The sequence below is a fragment of the Rhincodon typus genome, chromosome 11 (genome assembly GCF_021869965.1).
Source record: "Rhincodon typus isolate 14 chromosome 11, sRhiTyp1.1, whole genome shotgun sequence".
Taxonomy (NCBI): Eukaryota; Metazoa; Chordata; class Chondrichthyes; order Orectolobiformes; family Rhincodontidae; genus Rhincodon; species Rhincodon typus.
This window is the reverse complement of record NC_063342.1, coordinates 39702687-39730435: the sequence shown is the minus strand read 5'-3', so window position 1 is coordinate 39730435 and position 27749 is coordinate 39702687. Positions and strand designations below refer to the sequence as shown.

General features: G+C 40.6%; 1 protein-coding gene across 1 annotated transcript; it reads right to left on the bottom strand.

The window, feature by feature from the left end:
- On the bottom strand, positions 1–27749 carry dipk2b (divergent protein kinase domain 2B). The gene is made up of 5 exons (XM_048603301.1): positions 27382–27749; positions 18030–18294; positions 16873–17046; positions 11830–12118; positions 1–1785 (listed from the first exon to the last, which is right to left on the bottom strand). The coding sequence occupies exons 1-5, from the start codon at positions 27696–27698 to the stop codon at positions 1439–1441; spliced, it is 1392 nt and encodes a 463-aa protein (XP_048459258.1). The 5' UTR covers positions 27699–27749; the 3' UTR covers positions 1–1438.

Below are 27749 nucleotides of genomic sequence, written 5' to 3'. Positions count from 1 at the left end.
GAGGAATAAATATTTTGATTTTATTGGTACTGAGACAAGGGAAATGTTGACCAGATCTTTGTGTTTTTGTTTTAAAGAAAGAGGCAATATTACAGTTTATCTCGAATAAACAGATAGCAGCTTGGTTTAACATATAATCATGGCAGTGACACCTGCAGTAACACAGCACCTCCTCCTTATGGAATGCACTCTAATTCTGTTTAGACTGGGATGGCCAGATTCTGGTTGAGAGGGAGAAATGGCCCGGATAGCTGTTGGAGCACTGGAGATTGGGAAGTTGCATGTCAGGACCGTGTGGAATCCCAGACACAGTAAACTCCAAGGGAATTGCCTGGGAAATTGTAGATTCTTATTGGCAAATCCACTGCATCAGGAACCCCCGCCCCCAAAAGAATCTATTAAATGCAGAGAATTCAAAGTGTTCCACTTCAGTTAAGCTTATTAGTTGAATGAGAAAAGTTGGTGAATTAGAAGTCTAGAGTGCTAACTGTAAACTGACTTCCCTGATTCACTACTTATCCCGAGCTACACCACATCCGGACCCTTGACAAACAGCCATCCTGCCTAGCCACTGCTTGGCACCGTACCTGGCACCTTACCAACCTGGCACTCTAACCTCATGCTTTCCTATACCTACCCTTTCACAGAAGCCAACATCGTAGTTGTCTGTGCTGCTGGGCATTTAAATTACAGAATATGGCAGGTAGTGCAATGTGTAAGGGGAAGATGTTTGATGTCCCTTCACTGCTCTGCAATTGTGATAACTGCTGGATATCAGGTATACTCTGCAATCCTGAAGGAATAGGGGTGGGAACTGCACAGGAGAAATTTGAAACTCAGTCTTAACATAAACAAGTAGGAGCAGAGTGATGATCTGTCTGCAATCGCTGCTCCTTGGAATGTCTGGGACAATATTTCTGACTGAGTTGAGCTGACATCTCCCGAACTCATTCTCGGGATGTGTGCAGTGCCAATAAGGCCAGGAGCGACTGCCCTGGGTACCGCTGATCAGTTTGCTTGCAGTTAAGAATCAATATGGGACTGGCATTGTAGACAGTCCAGACATGAGGATGTCGTGTCTGTCTCTGTAAAACATTACTCAGTAATCAGCTGAGCTTTACTGATGACCAAACAACTTCATGGTCAGTTTTATTAATACCTGCTTTTATACCTCCAGACATTCCAGAGACAGAATGGACATTTTCCAATTGGCGTGGCAGAAATTGAATTCCATTAATGTTGTTGTCATTATTCCAGGTTTTTAGATTACCAGTCCAGTAAAGTAACCACAGACACACTAAGCTGTTTCAATGATATTCATATTGGAACACTATTATGACCAACACCAATTATTCATTTCAGCTCAAGCAATCTCGTGGACTTATGTAGGATCTCTCTGACCTAAAGAAACAAAATGTGAATGAGAGCAAGTAGGGTCTCAATAGCCTTTAACGTATTTACATTCTGGATATCTGTATTCAAAATGAGGATCGCAGGATCGCTGGGATTTTAGCAATTGCATAAGCCAATCAGCTGCCTTCAGTGTAACATTGGCTGAGAGCGAGTCATCACTGCAGAGCCTCAGAAATGTATCGATTTGCTTCTGGAGAGATGGAGAAGACTTGAATTTGTCTGTCAGTAGGTTCGAGAGTAGGTCTCTGCACACCATGATGAAGTTCTGTGCCTCACTGATCTTCCCACAAGGTGTAAGTTGCAATTCACAGTCAGAAGCCAAGCAAGAGAACACATCTTTTTTCCCCTTTATTTCTTGCACAAATTCTTTATCTGCAGAAACATTGCATAACATGTAAAGGAATCATAATGCTTGATAAAATATACAGTAAAATAATTGACAGTTTAAATCCATTGAGCTGTATTTAATGCAGTAGATGATTTGAATCAACGCACTTTGGAACAAACTCAGAAACAACTCTTTCAAGTGTCAAGGATCTTTAGTTCCACTCAATCAGCATTTCGATAATCACAGATTGCGTATTCACAATGATTTAAAATGCCTGCAAAGCAATGTGCAATGTGACTGGGATATTGTCAGAGCAGTGCTGGTCTAACTACAGCTGAGAAAAGCAAGGCTAACTCTGCCTCAACCATTTGTAAGGGCCCTGACTGGATTCTCTGCCAATGAGCTGCGTTTTGGATTCTCAACACTTTAGAGAGAAAAAGCTCCGCTCCAAGATCTGGTAGCCTGTTGGAGGGTTGGAAAATCTTCAATAACCATTGCTGGGACTGCAACCAGAACAGAACATCATCCGGGGCCCCCCTTGGCAAGATAAATGGGATTGGAAATCTCCAGATCCAGTCAGCTAGGCCTAGGATGGGGAGGGTAGGGGTGCTGGATAAGTGCAGGGATGGGGTGGGGGTGGGATTTGGGTGTGCTGGATGAGTACAGGGTGGTGGTGTTGTTTGGAGGATGGTCATTGCGATTCAGGTGCCCTCAGAGGGTAGCAAGGCCCAGCTGTAAGTGGCGTTGCCTGAGCCTCCAGGAATCTACCAGACAATTTCCCCAAGCAGCAGCAAACCCCTCAGCCACCAGTAAGTGCAGCACTGGCGGCCACAGGACCAGTGCAGTGTCTTTGAGCTGGACACTATCTTCCCCTTGCCTTGTCACTAGCAAAATCCGAGAGTGGGATTGCACTGAGCACCCGAACGCTGCCCTTATTCCTGGCCTTGGAGACCTCGCCCCTTGCCAGCCACCCTGACCTCACCCACAGGCTCTACAAATCCCTAGACGGTGTGCCAGGAAGATAACAGGGGAGCTGGAGGCATCACACGCTGAGAGGCCCCATCTAAAGTAGAAACTGTAGGGACATGGTTGCAGAAAAATAATCAGAAATTGGAATTAAACATTGCAAAGTATAATATGTTTAGAAAAAATAGAAAGGGTAAAAGACGAGATGGAAATGCTTTACTTATTACAGAATCACTGGCTCTCCAAATAATCATTTCACTTATGGTCGTTTCCCTGCTTTCTTCCCAAAACTTTTCCTTTCTCAAAGAGTAGTGAATCTATGGAATTTTTTGCTACAGAAGGCCACGGGCTCTCTGTTGATGGGTATATTCAAGGTTAAGATGAGCAGATTTTAATTTTTAACGGGATCAAAGATTATAGGGAAAAGGCAGGAAAGTGGAATTGAGAATGATCAGATCTGCCATTGAATGATAGAGCAAACTCAATGGACTAAATAACTTACTTCAGCTCATACATATTGTGATCTTATGATAAAGGCATAAAGGACATTTGAGGGCTAGGAACAAGGTGAATATAAGTGTGCAGACTGCAGAGGAATGCACAATATGAGAGAACACAAAGTATTGAGGAGAAAAATCAAAAACAATTTGGGTGCAAAGAGAAATTTATCAAGGAATATTTTACTGGCATATTTGTGAAAAAGGGAAGCTGGAATGTGAGTAGGACCTTTAAGGGACGGAAAAGATAATATAGGTGTAAGGATGGAGAATTTTTTTGTGTTTGCTGGTTACATAAATCAACTGACATCGAACGATGAGCTGAATATTGAGATCATATTTAAGATTTTAAGAAGAGGGTGTAATGAACAAATGTATTTGATTCTAAGAGGACATGTTTGGATGAATTGCTGTCATGTATTTAAAATAATCTAGGTAAGAGATAACAGACTTTACTGTACACATTGAATGACTAGCTTAGAGAAAGGTACAATATCAGAGGGTTGATGGATTCGTAATTTAATTCCTATGTTTAAGAAAGATAGGCAAAACATGCCCAAGGAATTATAAACCATTTCACTTAACATTGGTGGCAGGAAATTAGTAGAATCCCCATAAAAGAAAAGAAGAGAAGGACATTTAGAAAATAAACCTAAAATAATGTATAAACAGCATGAATTTCAAAAGAGGAAATCTTTCTTAATCAAACCTGTTTAATTTTTGAGGTGGTAACACAGTAGCTATTAGTCATACAGTGGATGTAATTTATTTTTCGGTACTGTGCTCCCGAATAAATTAATGAATAGGTCAGAAGATGTGAGGTCAAGTGTCAACCTGAAGAAGGAATGACTGAATGAATTCAAGGCAGTAAGGAGAAAGAGAGATAAAGAATGGTTATTCAGAGTTGATGGAGGTGAGAATCAGTCATTTTTTGTCTTAGTAATTTGTAGTCTCAGCACTTGTGTGCTTGTAGTGGCTTTTGTACTTCTATACTCAATTGTAGATAGTTTATGTCAATCTTGCGTGTGGGGACTGGTTGACAGGTGGTTGAAGAGAAGGCAAAACTGGCTGAAAATATTTGCAATAGACAGCCCTGTGATTATTACTGGGCTAGACAAGAGTTAACAATATCTGTTTTCCTGCCTTAAACATCTTCAAGAACCTGTTGTTTTTGGGCCTGACAAGATAAGAACAAAGACTATGCACCTATCGGTAGACCTTGGATAATAAGTGCTGAAGTAGTTTCTTCTAGTCAGAGATTTAACTCTTATGAACCTTGTGAAGACCGTGTTTAAGAGGGAGGAAGCCACAAGACTGCAGAAGGCAGGGGCAAATACAACTGTCTAGTGACAAGGCAAGAGGCGATTGGATAGATCAATGTGCCACTGTGTTGTCTGACATTCCAAAGGGAACATGAGCACTGGCCTGAGTGATATACATCGCACCATAATCATCAGGACTTTGTCGGGGTCTGCCCAATCATCAGGGGGAGTGGTGTGGTCAACCACTAAAGTCATGAAAAGGTCTTGTTTGGCAGTTTGACCACTTGAATATGGGTTCTTATCATATGAAAAGGCTAATTGTCAGTTGAATATGCTTGTAGTAGCAACATATATGTGTATATTCATATATACTCACTAAAGAAACCGAATTATGCCACTTGCTTGTTCTGTATGCAGAATAAAACCAGAATCTAGAAGGGAATGGCCCAGGTCTATAATACCAGTCATTAATCTTTGTGGCACAACTAGTAGCAAAACTATTTTAAAAAGCAAACCATGTAGTAGGCATCAAGTCTAAATGGTTAGAATTGAGAAGTGGGAAAATTATTTTAAAGTCGTGTTGAATCTTGGCTAGACCATGCCTAAGGGTACACGTGTGGTCATAGTTGTCATATTAATGAAAAGATTTGGAGGTACTACAGGAGTTGGAGAGAGATTTCCAATGAGGACATTGATCAGAAACATGTGATATATGTATCAGGAAAGGATGAACAGTCTGGGTATTCTCTCAATTGGAAAAGGTGGCTAAGAGTAACCGAACATAGAGGACTTTCACATTTCGAAAGATTTTAACAGAATGGCTACAGAAACAATGTTTCCTCTTCAAGGAAAAGCATAACTTGAGATCATCAATATGAGAGAGTCACCAAGAAATCTGACAGGGTATTCAGAAGAACTTCATTAACCAATGACTGGTGAGATTGTGGATCTCATTACCAAAGGGTGTGGTTGAAACAAATGGTATAGAAGTGTTTAAAGGGAAACTAAACAAATACCTGAAGAATAAAAGCAAATACTATGGATGCTGGAGATCTGAAACATAAACAGAAAGAGCTGGAGAGATCTGTGGAGAGAAGGCAAAGTTAACATTTCGGGTCCTGTGACTCTTCTTCAGAACTGAGATGTGGAAATGTTGGAAGATGGAGGAGGGACAAATGGTACAGAAGGGAAGGTCAGGGAAAGCTGAAAAAATAGAGCCTCATGTTCCAATTTGGCATGTCATCGGTTTCTGTTCTCAACATTGAGTTCCATAACTTTGGGCTAGGAATATCTTCCACTTCAATATATTTTCTCCCCAGTGCCTATTAGTTGTTTTCATGATTTTGCTTCCAATCAAACCTTTGTTTTTTATTACCACTTATTCTGGACTGATGCTCTCTCTCTTCACTACCACCATTACCTCTCCCTTTGCCTTTCATTCCACAACATCTTAGGTCTCTAATTTCTGGTTCTCTAACCTTTCTCTGACCTTCCCTTCTGTTCCACTAGCCTCCATTTGAATAATACAGGAAATGCTGCAGCCCATTTGGACATAGCAATATTATAATGATCAGATAATCTGATCTTGAGGTGTTGTTTGACTGATGGCCAGGACATCAGGGATAACAGCTTTATCCTTAAAAATAGTGTCATGGGATTTTTTGCATACACTTTAAAGAGCAGACAGTGTCTCAGTTTAACATCTGACCTAAAAGGCAGCACCTCCAAGAGCACAGCACTCCCACAGTACTGCTCTGATGTGTCAGCCTCCCTTTGCTAGACTCAGTGCTCTGCTGGTAGATTTGAACCATAGCCTCTTACTCAGACTATAAGATATAGGAAGCAGAATTAGGCCATCCAGCTCATCGAGTCTGCTCTATCATTCAATCGTGGCTGATATGCTTCTCATCCCATTCTCCTGCCTTCTCAAGGGTCATCCCTTCACTCTGAGGTTGTATCCTAGTCTCTCCTACTATTGGAAACATCTTCTCCATGTCTGCTTTATCCAGTGTTCTGTAAGTTTCAATCTGATACCTCCCCTCCACTCCCATCCTTCTAAACTCCATCAAGTACAGACCTGGAGAGTCCTCAACTGATCCTCATATATGACAAGCACTTCATCCCCAGGATCATTTCTTGTAAACGTCCTCTGGATCCCCTCTAATGCTAACACATCTTTTCTTATTCCAAATGCAGTCTGACCAGAACCTTATACAGTTCCAGCAGTACATCTCTGATCTTGTATTCTAGCCCTCTTGAAATTAATGCTATCATTGCATTTGAGTTCCTAACTGCCAATTGAACCTGAATGTTAACCTCAAGAGAGTCCTGAACTAGGAATCCCAAGTCCCCTTGCAATTCAGATTTCTGAAGCCTTTGTCGGTGTATAAAACAGTCTACACCTCTATTCTTCCTACCAAAGTGCATAACCTCATACTTTCCCACATTGTATAAGTATTACCACTAAACAACCTGGGGGCATGTTTGCTCCCAATGGATATATGAATTAAGAGAGGAAAATGCTGTTTCTTATCCTGTTCTACCATGTGGTCCCACTGCTAATTCTCTATCAGTTTTTATTTGATAGAAAATAGAGCATGTTGTTATACTACTGGGGAATTAATACATCAACATCTCTTTAAGCCTTAAAGGTTTACTGGCTTTAATTTAATGGCTTAGTTCACATACCTGCTGTAATCTCTTACCAGGTATTTTTAATGTTAGGGATTGAGGTACAAGTGGATATCACTGTACATTAGACTGCTACATGTGTCATTACTCCTTTTAATTTTAAACTATATAATTATTCAAATTGACTGTATTTGGATTGGTGGTCAGATTCAAAGATGCAGGCAAGAAACAGATTAAAATGTAATTTAAAATGTATTTTAATGCTCCAATTAAAGTCAGGGTTCAAGGTCAATCAAGTACCTGTATGCTTGTTTTTCCCAATACGAAAGAACCTATAGATCATATGGAATGAGATTTAACAAAATGATTTCAAATGAAGAAGTAAAGAAATATGAGAAAATGAAGGGAAATAGCTGTAAGAGATGAAATTGTCAATGAATGGTATGCTTTTGGTCACTGTTCCTATTCATGTCTATATATCACATGCATCATAGGAGCATTTAGATCGGTGATCTGTAACTCATAAAGTCTTTAAAAAGCGGTGAATTGTAATGTATTCCAGAACTGTATACTTACTATATCTTGTTTCCCAACTAAATTACCTTGTTGGAAGCAGCAAATTTCAAATAATTTTAATTTAACTTTATGTGCACGTTATTTAACCATTGTTAAAAACAAAAAGAACTGTGGATCCTATAAATCAGAAACAAAAACAGAAGTTGCTGGAAAAGCTCAGCAGGTCCGGCAGCATCCATGAAGAGAAATCAGAGTTAACGTTTTGGGTCCAATGTCCCTTCCTCAGAACTGACAGTTACTAGGAAAATGCCGGTTTATATGCAGAAGATAAGGTGGGAGTGTGGGGGGGCGGGGGGTGGGTGTGGGGTGAAGGGCTGAGGAGTAAATGATAGGTGGGGATAGAGCCCAAAGACACAGAAGAGCAATTGGACAGACAAAGGAGAAGATAATGATCTGGCCATGACAGTGACTATTTATTAATGGGGATGGTTAGTGACTAGATAATGTGTAATGGCAGGCTGTGTGGTAACAAGGCCTGGTGTGTGGGGTAGGGGGCTAGGACATGGGAGAGTTCAGGCACTAAAATTACTGAATTCGATATCGAGTCTGGAGAGCTGCAGGGTCCCCAAACGGAAGATGAGGTGTTGTTCTTCCAGCTTGAGCTTCTCTTCGCTGGAACACTGCACCAAGCCTGAGACAGAGATGTTGGTCAGGGAACAGGGTGATTGTTAAAGTGGCATGCAACAGGTAGCTCAAGGTCTTCTTTGCGAGCAGAACGTAGATGTTCTGCAAAGTGGTCACCCAGTCTATGCTTCGTTTCCCCAATGTAGAGGGGACCACATTGTGAGCAGTGAATGCTGTAGACTAGATTCTGGAAAGTGCAGGTGAAGTGTTACTTCACCTGGAACATATGTTTGGGCCCTTAGATACTGGGGCAGGAGGAGGTAAATGGGGAGGTGTTGCACCTTTAATGGTTAGAACATAGAACATAGAACATAGAACATTACAGCGCAGTACAGGCCCTTCGGCCCTCGATGTTGCGCCGACCTGTGAAACCAATCTGAAGCCCATCTAACCTAAACTATTCCATTATCATCCATATGTTTATCCAATTACCATTTAAATGCCCTTAAAGTGGGCGAGTCTACTATTTTTGCAGGCAGGGCATTCCACACCCTTACTACTCTCTGAGTAAAGAACCTACCTCTGACATCTGTCCTATATCTATCACCCCTCAACTTAAAGCTATGTCCCCTCGTGCTAGCCATCACCATCCGAGGAAAAAGGCTCCCACTGTCCACCCTATCTAATCCTCTGATAATCTTGTATGTCTCTATCAAGTCACCTCTTAACCTTCTTCTCTCTAACGAAAACAGCCTCAAAACCCTCAGCCTTTCCTCATAAGACCTTCCCTCCATACCAGGCAACATCCTGGTAAATCTCCTCTGCACCCTTTCCAATGCTTCCACATCCTTCCTATAATGCGGTGACCAGAACTGTACGCAATACTCCAAGTGCAGCCGCACCAGAGTTTTGTACAGCTGCAACATGACCTCATGGCTCCGAAACTCAATCCCTCTACCAATAAAACCTAACATACTGTACGCCTTCTTAACAATGCTATCAACCTGGGTGGCAACTTTCAGTGATCTATGCAGGGGAAGGTGCTGTGGGGCTGTGCGGAGGTGTTGGGGGTGAGGGAAGTGTGGACCAGGGTGTCCTGGATGGAATGATTCCTGCGGAAGACAGACAAGGGAGGGGGGGTAGAATATGTGTCTGGTGGTGGCATCTTGCTGGAAATGGCAGAAATGGCGGTTGATAATCTTCTGGATGTTGGTGCAGGTGGGATGGTAGGTAAGGACAAGGGGAACACTATCGCTGTTGCGGGAGGGAAGAGAAGGGGTGAGGGCAGAAATGCAGGAGATGGACCAGACCCTGCTCAGAGCCCACATCCTAGCTCCCTACCCCACACACCAGACCTTATCACATAGCCTGCTATTACACACTACCCATTGTTAGCCACTAACAGTCCCCATTAACAGCTATTCACCCTCCTAGCCAGATCGTTATCTACTCCTTTATCTGTCCAACTGTTCTTCTCTCTGGGCTGTATTCCTATCCATCGTTTACTCCTTACCCCCTCCTCCTACCCTATCTTCTGCATATAAATCGACATTTTCCTAGCTACCATCAGTTTTGAGGCAGGGTCACTCAACCCGAAACATTAACTCTGATTTCTGTCCACAGGTGCTGCCAGACCTGCTGAGCTTTTCCAGCAACTTCTGTTTTTGTTTAACCATTGTTGGTTGATGTCACCTAAAGCTGGCTAGCTAATGAGGTTAGCTAATGAATTATCACCTTAAATTGAAGTTTACAAATGACATAGCTCTAGCCACACATTATATTCTTATAAAAGAGTCATCTAATGTGCAAAGCTGCACTCAAGTAGAAGTAAGGACAATTGAAGACTGGAAAGACCCGGGGTGTGTTGGACAGGGACAAGTTACGTGTCTGTTTCTTGTCAGAGAATGATAAATGAAAATGTATTCAAATATTAAGGTTTATGTATTAACTCCTGTAAAGTGGTTTAAAAATCAACTGATATAAAAACAATCTATGGTTATATTGTGCTTTTAACATCAAAACATCCCAAGGTGCTTCACATTGGCATAATCGGACCAAATTTGAAAGTGAGCCAGGTGAGGAAACATGAAAGTAGTCATCCAAAGACCATGTCAAAGAGAAACATTTGAAGAGGTATCTTTGAGGAGGAAAGAGAGGTAGATGGATTCCAGAGATTTGGGCCCCAGCATCTGAAAGTATGACCACCAAAGGTGGAGTAATGAAAATTTGGGATGTACAATGGCCTGAATGAGAGGATGACAAGTATCTTAGAGGGTTGTAGAGCTGGAACACATTACAGAGGTAGAGAAATAGAGGCCATGGAGAGATTTGAGTTCAAGAATGAGAATTGGAACATTGAAACATGCTTAATTGAGTATCTTTATCATCAGCAAGCAAATGGATAGCTTGTGAACAGGATTTGAAATGAGGTTGGGGAGAGGTAGCAGAGTTTTGGATGATCATAATTTATGTTGGGTACATTTGAACATCTGAATTAGGAGCAGGAGTAGGCCCCTTTGCCCCCGAGCCTCCTTTGTCATTCAATAAAATCATGGCTGATCTGATTGCTCCATATTCCAGCCTATCCCCAATACCTTTACACATTCTGGCCATCAAGAATCTGTCCCACCTCTACGTTAAAAAATTAATCAAATCCTCTTCTTCCATTGCTTTTAGAGGAACACAGTTCCAAAATCTCATGACCCTTAATGAGAAAATTCTCCTATCTCTTGCCTTAGATGGACAACCCTTATTCTTAAACAGTTCTGGATTCTCCGAGAGGAACCATCTTGTCCACATTGACCTTGATAAGATCCCTGTTGTGTTTCAAGAAGCCAAAGTTTACCAACAGCAGGAGCTTTTTGAAGGAGGTGTACACTGTACAGGAAGCAAAGTTACACTGAGCTGTTCCCCACTCAGAGTGGCCAGTAATATCGTCACGAAGTTATGTGCTCAGACTCTTAAAGTGACCCCTCAGGATCTTATGTCTTTCAATTAAATATCTGCTTACTCTTCTAAACTCCAGTCTCACCTCCCCAGCCTTCCCAACCTTTCCTCCTTAGATGACCTACTCATTTCAGGTGTTAGCCTGGTAAACTTTTTCTCAATTATTTGCAGCACATTTACATCCTTCCTTCTATAAGGTGACCGATACTGTACACAGTGCCCCAGATACACCCTCACCAATGCTCTGTGTAACTGAATCATAACCTCCTTACTTGGCTTTCAATTCCCCTCTCAGTAACATTCTACTGGCTTTTCCGATTATTTGCTGGACCTGCACACTAACCTTCAGTGATTCATGCACTAGGACACTCAGATTTCTCTGCATCTCAGAGCTCTGCAACCTCTCACCCTTTAGATAATATTCTTCTTTTATATGCTTCTTGCCAAAAGGGACAATTTCACATTTCCCACATAATACTCTATTGGCCATATCTTTGTCCATTCATTTAATTTATCTATGTCCCTTTGTAGCCTCTTTATATCTTCTTTGCAACTAACCTTCCTGTCTATCTTTGTGTCATCAGCAAATGTAGCAACCATTCCTTTGGTTTATATCACTTTTATTTACATTACAGCAAATGCTTACCTTCCTGTTTATCGATGATGCCTATTGTGCTGGTGTCTGTAATATAAAGACGTCCATCCTCAAATGTACCAAACATGTTGTCATGGATACTGGCATAGTAGAAGAAATAATTCAAATCATTGTTTTTCAGGGAGTGAGTAATTTGCAAAAGCTGGTAGGCTATGTCTACAATGACCTCCAGAGATGCAGTATAAAATTCTCTGATGGGATTAGTCCTTGGAGTCACAATTACTCGACCACAAGATCCAAAATATCGCAAAAAAGGCCATCCTTCTATCCCTGGAAAAAGCTGAAAGAGAACCTCTGTCAATTTTCTTGGACAGTAATGGATTTTCACAGTTCTAGTCAATTTAAAGCATTAGTAAGTCTATTCCTTACAAAGGTAATTACAGAAGGTTAGTCATGTAGAGCTGACTGATGAGGTCCACACAACCTCTGTGCCTTCAAAGAAGTAAATGCATTCTTGACTGGATTAGGGATCAGATCATGTACAGCATGATTGGCTGGACTGGTTTTAATCACTGGAGAAAGGGAATTTCCTTTGTTTATTGGTCTAGGGATTCAATTTATTCTTCTGCATCTCTAAGGTGATTACATGGACGTGGGACAAGCAGGTGGGAAGGTTTGGCGGAGGTGTCCAGCCAGTTTAGGAACTGGCATTGTGTGGAACATCAGAAGAATTATTAATATATGTTTATAATTCATATCTGCTGGCATGTTACATTTGGGGTTAATGAGTTAGCTGTCAACTGAGTTACTTAAAAGATAAATTGTATTTGACAAATCCTTCCTTAACTAAAGCAAAACTATACACACCACTCCAGATGTGGTGGCACCAAAACTCTATCTGACTGCAGCAAACTTCCTTGCTGTTACATTCCAAACTCCTCACAATAAAAACTAAGGTATGATTTATCTTCCTAACTGCATGCAGTAGCTGCATGTTACCTTTTCGAGGTGTGTATAAAGAACACTGAAATTGAAACAGTTACAGCACAAAAGGAGCCCATTTGCCCCATTGTATTCACAATTCTTTGCAAGAACAGCTCACCTTCTGCCATTATCCCTTTTCCCTGCAGTTTTTCTCTTTTCTGGTAATTATCCAATTCTCTTTTGAAAGTTTTAATTGACCCTATTTTCACCACACTTGCAGAGTGTGTTTTCTAGACCCTAATCACATGCTGCATAAAAAGTTTGGTAAGGAAGGCAATCACCGTCAGTCCTCTAGTTCTTGATTGTTCTGCCAAGGAGATCAGTTTCTGCCTTCCTAACCTATCATGATTTTGAACAGTTAAATCAAATCCACTTTTCTTTTTGAGAGGTTAGTCCTAGTATCTCCAATCTATCCACACAGTTGAAGTTCCTCATTCCTGGAACCATTGTCATGTGTCTTTCTGTTACCTTCATATCCTTCCTAAAGTGCTGTGTCAGAATTGGACCTAAGCTCCTGAATGTTAACATTTAATAATTTGCAGTGTTAAAAGGTACTCTGCTTTCCACTTGTCCTTCCAAAGCGCATACTTTCACACTTCCCCCAAATAATACTCCATCTGCTGCCTTCTCACACACTCACTAAGTGGCCTATGTTTACTTGCAGCCTCTTGTGTCCTCCTCACAGTTTATTTCCCACCTAACTTTATAACATCAGCAAACTTGGATTTGTTAGTCTCAAATCCCACATGTAATTAATTAATACAGATTATAAATAGCAACAATCTCAGTCCGGATTCTTTCAATGCTCCACCAGTTATACCCTATTGTGCTTTTTCACTCTTGCTCTGTTTCCTGTTCATTGACCACTCCTTAACTCAGGCAACTCTTTTACCAATAATTTGGTGTGTCTTATTGTTATGTAAGGATCTCTTGTGTGGCATCTTACTTAATGTCTCCTGCAAATCCAAATATATTACATTGGCAAGTTTCCATTTAACTACCCCACTAGTTGCAACCTCAAAAAACCAATAGGTTTGTCAAACAGAAATTTCCATTCAAAACATCATACTGACTCAGCCTAATTGTTTTATGATTTTCCGAGTGCCCTATTATTACTCCCTTAATATATTGAAACATTATCCCGACTACTGATGCCAAAATAACTGGCTAGTAATTCACAGTTTTACTTTTCCTCCTTCCTTGAACAACATGGTTAGGTTTGCAGCATTCCAACCCATGAATCCATTCTAGAATCAAGGGAATTCATGACCATCATTACCTAATTACAATCAGGGTATCAGGAGGGTGTGGGACATCACAGTGACATACATAAGCATTTAAACAGCAGCATGGCATAGCAGCAAACAGAGAGGTCATCAACACAGGAGTGATATGACAACTGAGGACAAGTTGCGTAGTGAATATTTATACAGAAACCTTTAAATTAAAATAAGATAAACGAGACAATTAAATTCAAACAATTCATTGAAAAAAAGCAAAACATAGACTAATCTGATTAAACATAGATTATAACCAATAAAGCCAGGCTAGTTAGGGAGCCGTTTTCTAATCAAGTTGTTCAGAGATGTTATTGCACATCACTGATGTGGTGTGGGACTTGTATCCGGGCCTCCTGGCTCAGAGGAAGAGACACTACCACTGTGCATCAAGATGGTCAGGGATAACATTGCAGATGGTATGGTATGCTGTACCCGCAGCATGTGGCAGTTTATAGGTTGCATTGCAATCCCCAATAACCACATGTGCAGTACGCACCAACAACCCAAACAGCTTCCATTCAAAGTTGTTGAACTGAACTCTGAGGTGCACACACTGTGAGGCATCAAAGAGGGGCAAAAGTTAACTGAACACCGACGAGACATTGATACGATTGTAGGTAGTGATTCAGTACAAGAGCATGTAAATGCAACTGAATCAGGTAACAGAACTTGGTGCAAAGACAGAGGAGCCTCCACCATTTCCAATATCCAATGGGTATGAGTTTCTTGTTTCCTGAGTAAATGATGAAAAACTCTATAGGATGAACATAAATGAATCAAGGTTAAAAGTAGGCCATTCAGCCCTTCAAAGGCACACCAGCAACTAGCATTTGAAAGGCTACAGCAGGGACATTTTGGAGACAGACAGGCATCTCGGGGCTCCTTGCTTCCTCAGTTAGCACATACCTGAATGCTCCCAGCATCCATACCTGTTGGTGCATTAGCACTTCAGGGAACCAAAGGCTATCAGTACTGCCTTATTGAGGTACTCTTTGGCGCAGACACATGTGACAAGGTCAGTGTTGCAAGCCCAGGCAGTAGGATTTGGAAACAATCTGGTTTCCCCCAGGGACAGAGTCTATCAACTGAACACACATGGTGCTGAGAGGTGCATTTGAGGGCCCAGATACCTTACAAGTCTGTTTACTGGGGAATCAGAGCTACCCACAGCAATCATGGTTCGTGATACGATTGGGCAACCTCTGACTGATGAGAAGTGCAGATTTAGTACCACCCATGCTTTGACCAGGGCCATGCTGGGGCAGACAACAGGGCTGCTGAAGGTGTGGTCTCCCTGCTTGGTCTGGTCAGGTAGGGAGGGATGCACTCCGGTATAGTCCAGTCAGAGAGTATTCTACACAATTAGAGCAGGCAACAAGGTGATGGTGCTGGTGCTGAGGAACTGCGGGAATGTGTTTTCTTTTTGCTGTCTAAATAAAAGCTCAGGTTTGGAATTGTCCAATTGCTTTTCTGAATGTGATATAGCAGAGAAAGGTTGGGTAGGCGATGCTTGTATGCTCTGGGGTTTAGAAGATTAACAGGCATCTTAACTGAAACATATAAGATGAAATATTACTGCGGCAGGTGAGAATGTGAAGTAACCAGACAATCATGATCTTATTGAGTGGCAGATCATGTGGGAAGGGCCAGGTGGCTTACTCTTGCTACCTATTCTAATGTCTGTATTAATCGAACTATTCATGTAACCCATTGATGAAATACAGCAATAGAAAAAACTTCTTATTGTTTTCTTTGCTCAGTTCTCGAGATCTGGACTAGTTGGATTAAAGAGGTAGATTAGCCTCATCAACAACAAACCTCAACAAATATACCAAGATGAATACAGTAAATGTGGGACTGTTTAATCTTCATTTAATTGGAGCAAACGAAAGGTAGAGGGGTGGACGGTTTAACCAAAGGAATTCCAGAAGTTAGGACCCAGCAGCTGAATGCATGACCACTTACGGTGGTGTGTTTAAAGTCAGGAATGCTCAGGAGATCAGAATTAGTGGAGTGCTGGAGATTACAGAGAAAGGGAGGATACAGTCATTGAAAAATTTGAAAACAAGCATGATCAGTTAAAATTGAGGTATTGCTTTACCAGGAAGTATTGTTAATTAGGGAGGACAGGGATGATGGGTGAATTGGGGTGGAGGGGATGGTGGAACTAAGGAAAATGAGTAAGAACACAGGGAGCAGAGTTTTAAATCACTTCATGTTTACTGAGAGCAGAATGTGAGAGGTCAGACAGTGGAGCATTAGACTGGTTGAGTCTGGAGGCAGTAAAAGCATGAGTGAGGGCTTTAGCTGCAGAATAGTTGACACAGGAGATATTTAATGGATCCACTTCCTTGTAAGAGCTTCTTTAAAGTCCTAAAATGTGAGCCATTAGGTCCAAGTGATTTGTCAACTTTTATTCCAATTAATTTCACTGGTATTTTTCTGTGTGAATGTATTTTTCCTAAGCTCCTCACTGTAACTAGCCCCTTGGTTCTCCACAATTCATTGTGTCTTCATTAAACTCAATTCTAGGGAGTTTTAACATTTACTTAAGACAGAATGGACTGCATTGAAATTCATTACTAAGTGCATTCTTAAGTTTACCCAATGAACAGGTGGACATCGCTTTGTAAATTCTTGATAGTCCAGTTGGATATTTGGTATTATTGAATTTGCTCGATAATTTATATTATTTCTAATTCATCTTAAAGATAAAACACCATATTATAATCAAACATTTTAAGGGATTTGATTCTAGCATTGAATTTGCAGCATACTCTGTGAGAGAGGATTGATATTAAAAGTGAGCAGTAGCTGTAAGAAGTTGTACCTGCAGAACAATGGGGTGGGTGTTGACAGACAAGGTGTACAGCAATCGCAGTTTGTCCCGTTCAGTGAAATGTCGCATCAGGACGCTGCCTGAGTCCCTCACTTCAGCGTAACGCCGAACAATCCGGTCCAACAGCCGCTGGGAAGGACATCTCAACAAAGGGCTAGGGAGACTCTGTTTAAAAAAATATGCGGCAGTATAGAAACCCAACATAAGGAATGCAGCACTATTTACTAAAACTAAAACCACTCTGCTGGTATTAAATTATTCTGATTTTGGTGTTGTCAGTGTTCTTATTTCATCCTTATATAATTGATAGGTGGTAGAATCCTGTCCCGTATTTCGATAGACCTCAGGTTAGTCCATTTTGGTTTAGATTCATCAGGCAGCAATGAAATGACTTGCTGCAGACCTTGAGGAAAGCTGCCCACAAATATCTATTAATCTCTGCAGCATGGATTTCCCAACATTAGACTCAATCAGGCACCAAGTCAAAGGGATCTCCAGGTTTCCTGGAACAATTATTGCCATCAAACAGCCTTGAACGTTGAAGTTTTCTAATTGACAGCAAACCAAATAAAATGCAGTTATTTAAATTTATTTAGGTCTTACAAAACTGAGAGAAAGCTAATAACTGGAACATCTGCCTTGGTTCTCATTGCTGACCCAATGCACCATGATCCTCACCATGGGTAGGACAAGGAAGCAGAATCCGAATAGTACGGGAATCAAACCCCATGCTATTGACACTATTCTAATCTAAACCAGGTCCCTGGCCAATTGGCCCCAAGGAGTCTGTGGTAACAGTTACTTTTACAAGGATGTTGTAGTCCAGAGCTATGGACAATCATGGCCAGCATCTTCAGGAAAGTGTTATTCCTATATGATTCAGTAGGATTCCACAATGTTTTTGCAATTTTTGTAAGTCACCCTTCATTTTGTGTCCTGCTGATAGCTAACAACTCTACACTGTATACTATTTTATTTAGTTTGATTTTTTAAGTTGTAGTAGGTCACCTAGTCCTTCTATAGCTCTCAAACTTGACTGGTGATTATTTCTTTCTCATCATATATAAAACAGAAACTTGTTCATCTTAATTTAGTACAATTGGAGAAATTTGGTCATATGTACCATATCTACTGGTACAAAAACATACCTGAACTAAATCAGCAGTGAGTCGATCAGCTGCCAGCCATTTCTGGAATCGTTCTGTGCCTCTCAGAACATTCTCAATGCTGCATGTAACTTTCTTTGAAGCTGAGGTGCAAATTTTCCAATCAGAAAGTTCATTCTGAAACTTGCTTTGTAACCGAGAGATGACGACTGGCTTCCAATTCTCAGTATCAGCAGTGTAATTCGCAAAATATGTCTTCTTGTGGCTAGGAGGGAGTTTTAAACCTGCAGACAGCCAGTTTTCAAATCTGCGAACAGTAACATTATTTGTGTTGTAGATATAGAGACAGAAGAGGTGAGTTTATGAATGGAGTATGACTTTATACCTTACTGGAGTACAATTCATGAACATGTCATATCTCTCTGTTCTTTCACCATAAGTTTGTTTACTTAGACATCAAACAAATTAGCTGTCTTTACTGTAGAATTCAATTGGTCATGACAAAAATTATGTTTAATTTTTCTATGTAGTGGTTTTCTTTGAGCTGCTGACAGAAGTCAAATTGGCGTGAAATTGAACTGCATTTTGAATTCCTCAAATCTGGTCCCTACCAAAACATGAAAAGACTCTTGCCAAACTCACAAATGACACCTGTGTGACTTTGAAGGTTAGCTAAGCATCCTTAAAGTTCTTGACCTCTCTGCAGCCTCTATCACAGTTGAACACATCATCCCTCACCAATGCCTTTCCACCATGATCCATGGTGGGACTACACTTGGCAAGTTCCATTTTAGAATATCCAACAATAGCCAGAATATTAATTTTTGTTCATTTATGGGATGTGAGTGTCACTGACCGGCCAGCACTTATTGCCCCTCACTAATTGCCCTTGAAAAGGTGGTGGTGAGCTCGAATTGTTGCAGTTCAAATGGGGGTTGACCCACAATGTCGTTAGGGAAGGAATTACAGGATTTTGATCTAGCCACCGTGAAAGAATGGTGATATATTTACAAGTCAGGATGGTGAATGGTTTGCGGGGGGGAAACTTGCAGGTGGTGGCATTTCAAAGTATCTGCTACCCTTGTTCTTCTAGATGGAAGTAGTTGCGGGTTCGGAAGGTGCTGTCTAAGGATCTTGGGTGCATTTCTGCAATGCATCTTGTAGTTGTTTCTACTGAGTGTTGGTAGTAGAGGGTGCGGATGTGGTGCCGTCACATTCCTGACTTATGCCCTGTAAATGGCATACAGGCTTTGGGGAGTCAGGAGGGGAGTTACTTACCACAGTATTCCTAACCTCTGACCTACTCTTGTAGCCAATGTATTTATATGGTGAGTGCAGTTGAGTTTCTGGTCAATGGTAACCCACCCTGCAGGATGTTGATAGTGGGGGATTCAGTGATGGTAACATGATTGAATGTCAAGGGGCAGAGTTAGATCATCTTTTGTTGGAGATGCTCATTGCCTGGCATTTATATAGCATGAAAATTACTTGCCACTTGTCAGCCCAAGATTGGATATTGTCCAGATCTTGTTGTATTTGAATATGGACTGCTTCAGTATCTGAGGAGATGTAAATGATGCTGAACATTGTGTATTCATCAGCGAACATCTCCACGTCTGACCTTATGAAGGTGGGAAGGTCATTGATGAAGCAGCTGAAAATGATTGGACCAAGGACACTATCCTAAGGAACTCCAACACTCTGCTCGAAAATTTGAACTGTTTGCGACCTTGATGCCATATTTGACCTGACATGAACTCCAACTTTATATCTGCACTATTACTCAGATAGCTTATTTCCACCTCCATAATATCACTTTACTCTAGTCCTGCCTCAGTGTTCTCCAATGAAATGCTTATCCATTCCTGTGCTATCTCTCAGTTCAACTACTCCAATTCACTCTAGCTCTCTCTCCCATATTCTACCCTTAGGAAACTTGAGGTCACCCACAACTCTATCCTGCCTGTGTTTTTACGCACAACAACAGAGCAACTATTCTCGGAGCTGGGCTGAGTTTGGGGAAAATAAGTCTAACAGCGATGTAACAAAGGCATGAGTTGATTGGTTGTAGCACAACTGTTAGCAATTGTGTTTCAACTCTAGTAATTTTGAAAAACCTAATTTTTTCAATAAATGCAGACAAAGTAAGAAAATTCTAGACATTGGTTTGTGGTAAGGGAGAGGAATCTCACAATTTATTACTAATCTCCAGTTTATAATCACTAGTACTAGAGTCAGGGTAAAGTAAGTAAAAGCAACTAAAGTTAAATAAAGTTATTAAAAAGTACAAGCTTGCGGTATGGTAGGACAGTTCAGCTAAGTAGAAGGCCTGCCCTTTGGCATGTGGAGAGATAAGGGCATTTCTCGTGACTTAGACTAGCCTGTGTACTGGAAGTATAGCTGACTATGAAAGTTTTAGCTCTGGATTTCAGCAGCTGGAGTCTGCTCATGTGAGGCAGAGAATTATCCGGATGGGGTATTCAGAGAGGTGGTCAAGTTACAATTTTGGGCAAGCAGGCAGAAAGGGAATGGGTAACTGCCAGACAGTCTGAGAGAAAGGCAGGTCGTACAGGAGTCCCCTGAAGTCTTCCTCAGTAACTGGTGAGCGCAGTGGTGTCTCCTAGGAGTACAGCAAGAGCTCAGCACATGGCATAATGGGTGGCCCAGCTGTATCAGAGGAGGAGGAAAAGAATGGAAGGGCAGTACTAAGAGGCAATTCTTTAGTTGGGGGAACAGATAAGAATTTCTGCACCCATCGATATGATGCCAGGATGGTTTGTTGCCTCCCTGGTACTGGGGTCAAGGGTGTCATAGAACAGCTGCAGGAGATTCTTCTTGGGGAGGGAAAACAGCCAGGGTTTGTACTAACAACATAGGTAGGAATGTGAATGTGGTCCTGCAATCAGAATTTAGGAAGCTAGGTGGAAAATTAGCAAGCGGGATATCTGCACTAAATGATCTCTGATTACTCCCAGTGCCACGTGCAAGTGAGTACAGAATTAGGGAGCTAAACCAAATGAATGTGCACAAAGGTGGGACTGGGACTGCCTCTAGGGTTGATGACATCTGTACAAGCCAGATGGGTCACATATTAGCAGAGCGGAACTGAGTTCCTGGTGGGGCATGCTGCTGGTGAGGGCTTAAACGAGCAGGGGTGTGAGAACTAAGAGAGAATATTACAGAGTAATACCAGGTTGCATGAAACGCTGGAAGGGTTAGATAGAGAATTGTAAGTTAACAGATGGGATGGGGATAAGGGAGAAAGTAATGAAGTCTAAATTCTGGTTACTCTGCAAACATGTGAATAAATGAACATAGTTAAGAAAAATTAGCAAGTTACAGGAACAGATTGCCATGTGGGATTGTGATATTGTGGTGATAACAGAGACCTGGCTCCAGGAAGGCCGGGTCTGGGTGGTAAATATTCCTGGTCACAAAGCATTCAGAAAAGATAGGAAAGGATAAAAAGAGGAAGGATGGTGCTTTAGTTAAGGAAAGCTTTGCAGTTCTGGAGAAAAAAGGATGTTACAGAGGGTTCAAGGACAGAATTGATTTGACGAAAGCTAAACAAAGAATGTCTAATTATATCACTTGGTGTAATCTGTCAACCACCAGCTACTGGGAAGGATGTAAAGGAACAATCAAAAAGGAAATTACAGAAGGTATAAATATCATAATGAGTGATTAATTACCTGTAGACAAAAATAGAAATTGCTGGAAAAGCTCAGCAGGTTCGGCAGCATCTGTGGAGAGAAATCAGAGGGAACATTTCAGGTTGAGTGACCCTTCCACAGAACTTCCTCAGAACTGAGCAACGGTCACTTGACCCAAAACATTAACTCTGATTTCTGTCCACAGGTGCTGCCAGAACTGCTGAGATTTTCCAGCAATTTCTATTTTTGTCTCTGATTTACAGCATCCGCATTTCTTTCGGTTTTTATTAATTACCTGTATGTGGACTGGGCCAGTGTTACTGTAATGGCAGTGAGAAGCATGTGTGCCAATATTATGCCCAGTCCAACAAGAAAGGAGGTACTGCCAGATCATGTCCTTGGAAATGATATGGGCCAAGTTGATCAAAGTGGAGAAACATTTGGAAGATAGTGATCACTGTATCATAAATTTTAAGATGATGGTGGAAAAAAGACATTGGTCAATCCAGAGGAAGAATAATCAACAGAGACACAGACTGAAATGGAGACTAGACCTCAAAGGGAGAAAAGCAGAGTCATGACAGACAGGAACCTAGGTTAATGCAAGAAACAGTAGCTGAGCAATAACTACCTTCAAAGAAGAACTGACTTAGGCACAGTGAAGGAATATTGTCTCAAAAGGGAAATGTAGGATAAACAAATCCAAAGCTCCCTCAATGAAAAAACAGTTAGAAATTAAGATAAAGAAGAAAAAGTGTACTTGTGACAGATGTCAGATAGTAGATACAGTTGAAGACCATGCAGAATACAGAACTGTCAGAAGTGAGGTGAAATAGCAAATCAAAGAAGCAACGAGGAATTCTGAAAAAGACTGGCAGCTAACATAAAGGGAAATCTCATAATCTTCTATCAGTATATCAACACTAAAAGGAAGAGTAATGATCAAAAGGGGGATTTATGCTTAGAGGCAAGAGGCATAAGTGAGGTGTTAAATTAGTACTTTTTTCGTGTCTTTACAAGGCAGATGTGCCCAAAAGGCCACGATGGCAGGAGGAAATACTGTCACTGGAAGAGTTAAAATGGAATAAAAAGGAGATATTAAATAAACTGTCAGTATTTAAAGTCAATAAGGAACTAGGACCAAATGACATGCATCCAAGAAATTGCAAAAGCACAGGCAACAATCTTTTAAACTTCCCTTGATTTGGGCCTGGGACTGGATAACTGGAGTATTGTAAGTATTAATCCTCTGTTCAAAAAAGGCCAGAAATTATCGATCAGTAAATTGAAATTTAGTGTTGCAAAGTTTAGACCACAATCAATTCAGCCCATCAAGTCTTCTCCAACATTCAATGAGGTCATGCCTGATCTGATATTCCTCAACTCCTCCTGCATTTTCCTTATAACACTTGATTCTCTTTCTAATTAAAAATCTGCCCGTCTCAGCCTTGAATGTACTTAAAGACGCAGCCTCCACAGCCCTCCGTGGTAAAGAATTTCACAGATTACCTACCCTCTGAGAGAAGAAATTCCTTCTTATCTCTGTCCTAACTGGGCAACCCTTACTCTGAGATTCTGCTGTCTGGTCTTATACTCTCCCACAAGGGGAAACAACGTCTCCACATCAACCCTGTTAAGTTCCCTACAAAACTTGTATGTTTCAATAAAGTCATCTCTCATTAGAGTCATAGAGGTTTACAGCACAGGAAAAGGCCCTATAAACCTCTGTGGCTCTAATGAGGGGCAACCTTGTTAAACATTCTTCTAAATTCAGTACAGGTCCAACTTACTCAACCACTCCTCATAAGATATCCTTCATTCTTGGGATCAACTTAGCAAACATTCTCTAGACTGCCTCAATGCTAATATGTCATTCCTTACATAAGCAGACCAAAACTATTCACAGTATTCTAGAAATGTTCTAATTAGTGATTTTTACAGTTCTAGCAAGACTTCACTATTTTTATTCTCCATGCTCTTTGAAGTAAAGGCCAACATTCCATTTTCCTTCCCTATTATCTGCAGAAATTGAATGCTGGCTGTTTGCGCACAGATTTATTTATGCACAAGGGCTCCCAAGTTCTTCTGTGCTGCAACTTTCTATAGTCTTTCTCCATAAAAAAAATACAGCTCTACTGTTCTTTTTGCCAAGTGCACAAATTCATAGTGTCCCACATTATATTCCATCTTCCAAGCTTTTTTTCATTTACTTAAATTATCTATATTGTTCTGCAGGATCTTTCTATTATCCTCACCACTTGCAATCCCCTTCTATTTTTGTGTCATCTTGAACTTGACAATCATACATTCACTTTCCTTATCCAAGTCATTAATATATATATAGTAAATAACTATGTTCCCATCACTGATCCTTGTGTCACTCTCGTAGTTACAGGTTGCCATTCTGAAAATGCCCCGCTTATTTAAAACCTCTGCTTTCTATTAATTAGCCAATTCTCCATCCATACTACCTCCAACACCATGAGTTCTTATCTTATTAAGTAGCCTCACATGTGGTACCTTATCAAATGCTTACTGAAAATGCAAATATATACATCTATTGCCTCTCCTTTATCTATCTGGCTTGTTACCATCAAAGAATTCTAGTAAATTTGTCAGGAATGATTTCCCTTTCAGGAAGTCATGCTGACCCTGCTTGATTATATTATGTACTTCCCAATGCTCTGCTCTTACAGTCTTTATAACAGACTCTAAGACTTTTCCAATAACAGATGTTAGGCTAACTGGCCTATAGTTACCTATATTTTGTCTCCTTCCCCTATTGAATAGAAGTGTTACATTGGCAATTTACCAATCTTCCAACACTTTTCCAGAATCTAAGGATTTTGGAAGATTATTACCAGTACATCCGCTATCTCTGTAGCTACTTAATTTAATATTCCAGCATTATGCCCATCACATCCAGGGAACTTATTGGTCTCTAGTTTCTCTAGTACTTTTTCACTTGTGACATTTACATCCTCTTCCCTGCTTTCCCCTTGATTATTTAATGCTTTGGAATGTATTAACATCTTCTAGCATGAAGATGACTGTAAAGTATTTATTTGACTCCTCTGCCATTTCCTCGATCTCATTATTATTTCCTTGGTCTTATTTTCTAAGCAGTCTGTGTTCACTTTGGCCTCTCTCCTCCCTTTTATATTTTAAAGAAGCTCTTGCTGTCTGCCTTGACATTACTTGCAAATTTATCCACAGTTATTTTATTCTTTATATGGTCATCTTTTGTTGGTTTTCAAAACTTAACCAAAACTTATGTCCATGACTGATCTTTGCCACACTGTATTTTTTTCCTTTCAATATGATGCTATCTTTAATTTCTCTGGTTAATAAAAGTTGTATTGTTTCCTTCATAGAATCCTTCTTTGTCACTGGAATAATTCTTTGTTGTGAGCTATAAACCATTTTTTCAAATGTCTGCCATTGATCGCCAATCATCTTTGCTGCTAAACTCCTTTCTGAGTCCACTCCAGTCAGTTTTGTCCTCATTCCTTTGACATTATCCTTATTTAAGTTTATGTAGCTGTTTCCGACACGTTTCATCCTCTCAAACTGAACGCTAGGTTCAACGTGTTACGGTCACTGTTTCCCAGGGGATATTTAACTCAGGAATTGTTTTTCAAATCTACGTTATTACACATTACCAGATCAAAATAGCCTGAGCCCTGGTTGGGTCCATTACAGATTGTTCTAAGAAACTATCTCAGATACATTCTATGAATTTTTCCTTGTGGCGATATCTACCAAACTGACTTTTCCAATCTACATGAAGATTAAAGTCACCCAGGATAAATGTACTACCTTTTGACATGCTCCCATTGTCTTCTGGTTTATTGTCTGTCCTACCATATAGCTACAGGGATCTGTACACCATTCCTCCAAGAACCAGGTTACAGTTGTTCATAACAGGCCCCAATGTTGTACACGAGCAGTTAGTAGGAAAGGTTTATGTAATGCAATGGACATTATTCATTATCTGTCCTTGAGGTCATTTCATATCAATTATCATGGAAACTTCCTTTATTTTAAGTTAAAAGTCTCTACTCTCTCTGGCAAAAGATTAGGTTCAATTAGAGAACAGGCAGGCAATGAAGGTAGCCTTTCCTGGGGTGATTGAATCGGTCTGTGAAATGGGTTTGTAGCCAATCAGCAGTTGCTTTACATCGGAAAATAGCTGACTCATTATGAGTCCATTTTGCTGCAGATGTAGACAATTTCACCATATTTCTTTTGACTAATTATCAGATTTCCCACACCGTAGTTGCTCTAATCTCACAATTATTGTAGTCTATTGGTCAAGGAGCTATAATAAAGTAGATTTTGCTATACAAAACCCTGGTTCGGCCACACCTGGAGTATTGTGTCCAGTTCTGGTTGCCTCATTACAGGAAAGATGTGGAAGCATTGAAAAAGGTGCAGAGGAGATTTACCAGGATGTTGTCTGGAATGGAGGGAAGGTCTTACGAGGAAAGGTTGAGAGAGCTAGGGCTTTTCTTTTCAGAACGACGAAGGATGAGAAGTGACTTGATAGAGGTGTACAAAATGATCAGAGGTGTAGATAGAGTGGACAGCTGGAGACTTTTTCCTAGGGTGGAGGTAGCTATTACGAGGGGGCATAGTTTTAAAGTGAGTGGAGGTAGATATAGGGGAGATGTCAGAGGTAGATTTTTTACTCAGAGAGTGGTCGGGGCGTGGAATGCATTGCCGGAGAGGGTAGTAGAGTCAGCCTCATTAGGGGCATTTAAGCGGCTATTAGATTGGCATATGGATGATAGTATAAGGTAGGGGTGGAAGTTAGATAGACCTTAGGATTATGGTAAAAGTTCAGCACAACATTGTGGGCCGAAGGGCCTGTACTGTGCTGTACAATTCTATGTTCTATGTTCTATTGATTGAGGAAGCGTTGAAACAAAAACAATATCATCTGGAAACAATTCTCATTCTGAGATGATCAGGAACAAATATTCTGCCACTTACTTAAGATGTATACCAATCAGGAGAAAATAGGGTCATGCTTACATTTTTAATGGAATATTTCAGGTTTTTTATTGGATGAATAAAGTCTCAGTTTTACTTATTTCCCTTAAAATAGAAAGAGAAACCAATAGCAGTGAACTGATATCAACTCTGGGAATCGCTTCAGACTAAAGTATTGTATAAAAGTCAAAAAAGGAGAAAATGAAGTCCATTCTCTGCTTTGCCCTTGGACTTGTCCAGTTCTGTCACCACTGCTCCACCACCTATCTGCTACTCTCTCCTTCCACCCCACCATAACATTGCCCTGATTTTGAGGAGTTCAGCCCTGAACTATTGAGCTAGGATATCCAAAGGAGGAGGTCTCATCTGTCAATATTGTGATTGAATGATGTCCATTATCACTTACCAAATTGTTCAACATTTTATAAAACAAGCACAACATTCAGCTGAAGACAATGTAGTTCAAATTCATACACTAGGCTGAACCTCTAATGGCAGGATTGAATCAAATTGTACAGAACATTCTAGCATCTTCCAACACTCACCCCATACATAATTACAGAAATGTCTTGAAAATTGCTTGTGTCATACATTTCATTTTCAATGTGAGAGCATAATTCAAAAAGCCCAGACCTCAACCTTCAGATAATTTATTGCATTTTATTGGAACACAAATAGCTCTCATATCAGATGGAGTTTATAGTCCGTCAGTATCGTTCTGCAACCAGTGTCACCTCTAATCTCACCTGATTTCTTCTTTGAAGAACTTCCTGCACAGAGATGTTCCTATACAGGCATTGCATTTATCCAAACCCAAAAAGTTCCTGCCAAAATTGTAGACTGGTTTCAGCTTTGTAACGTTAGCAGTACCTTTAGCTCTTGTATTCAATCTTAGAGACAAGGATTCCAGAGATATCAAGACCAAGATGAGACGGCTCCACAAATTTGCTAAACTCTGCACATACATCTTTTCACACTTCATTAAAACTGCTTCATATGCCTTCACTATGTGTGCAGCAACTGTTCGCCAAAAAGTTAAGTGAAACTTTTGCAAATGGTTCATGAAGTATTTTTGAGGTAGATACAAAAACAGGAGTGACGTCTTGGTCCGTCC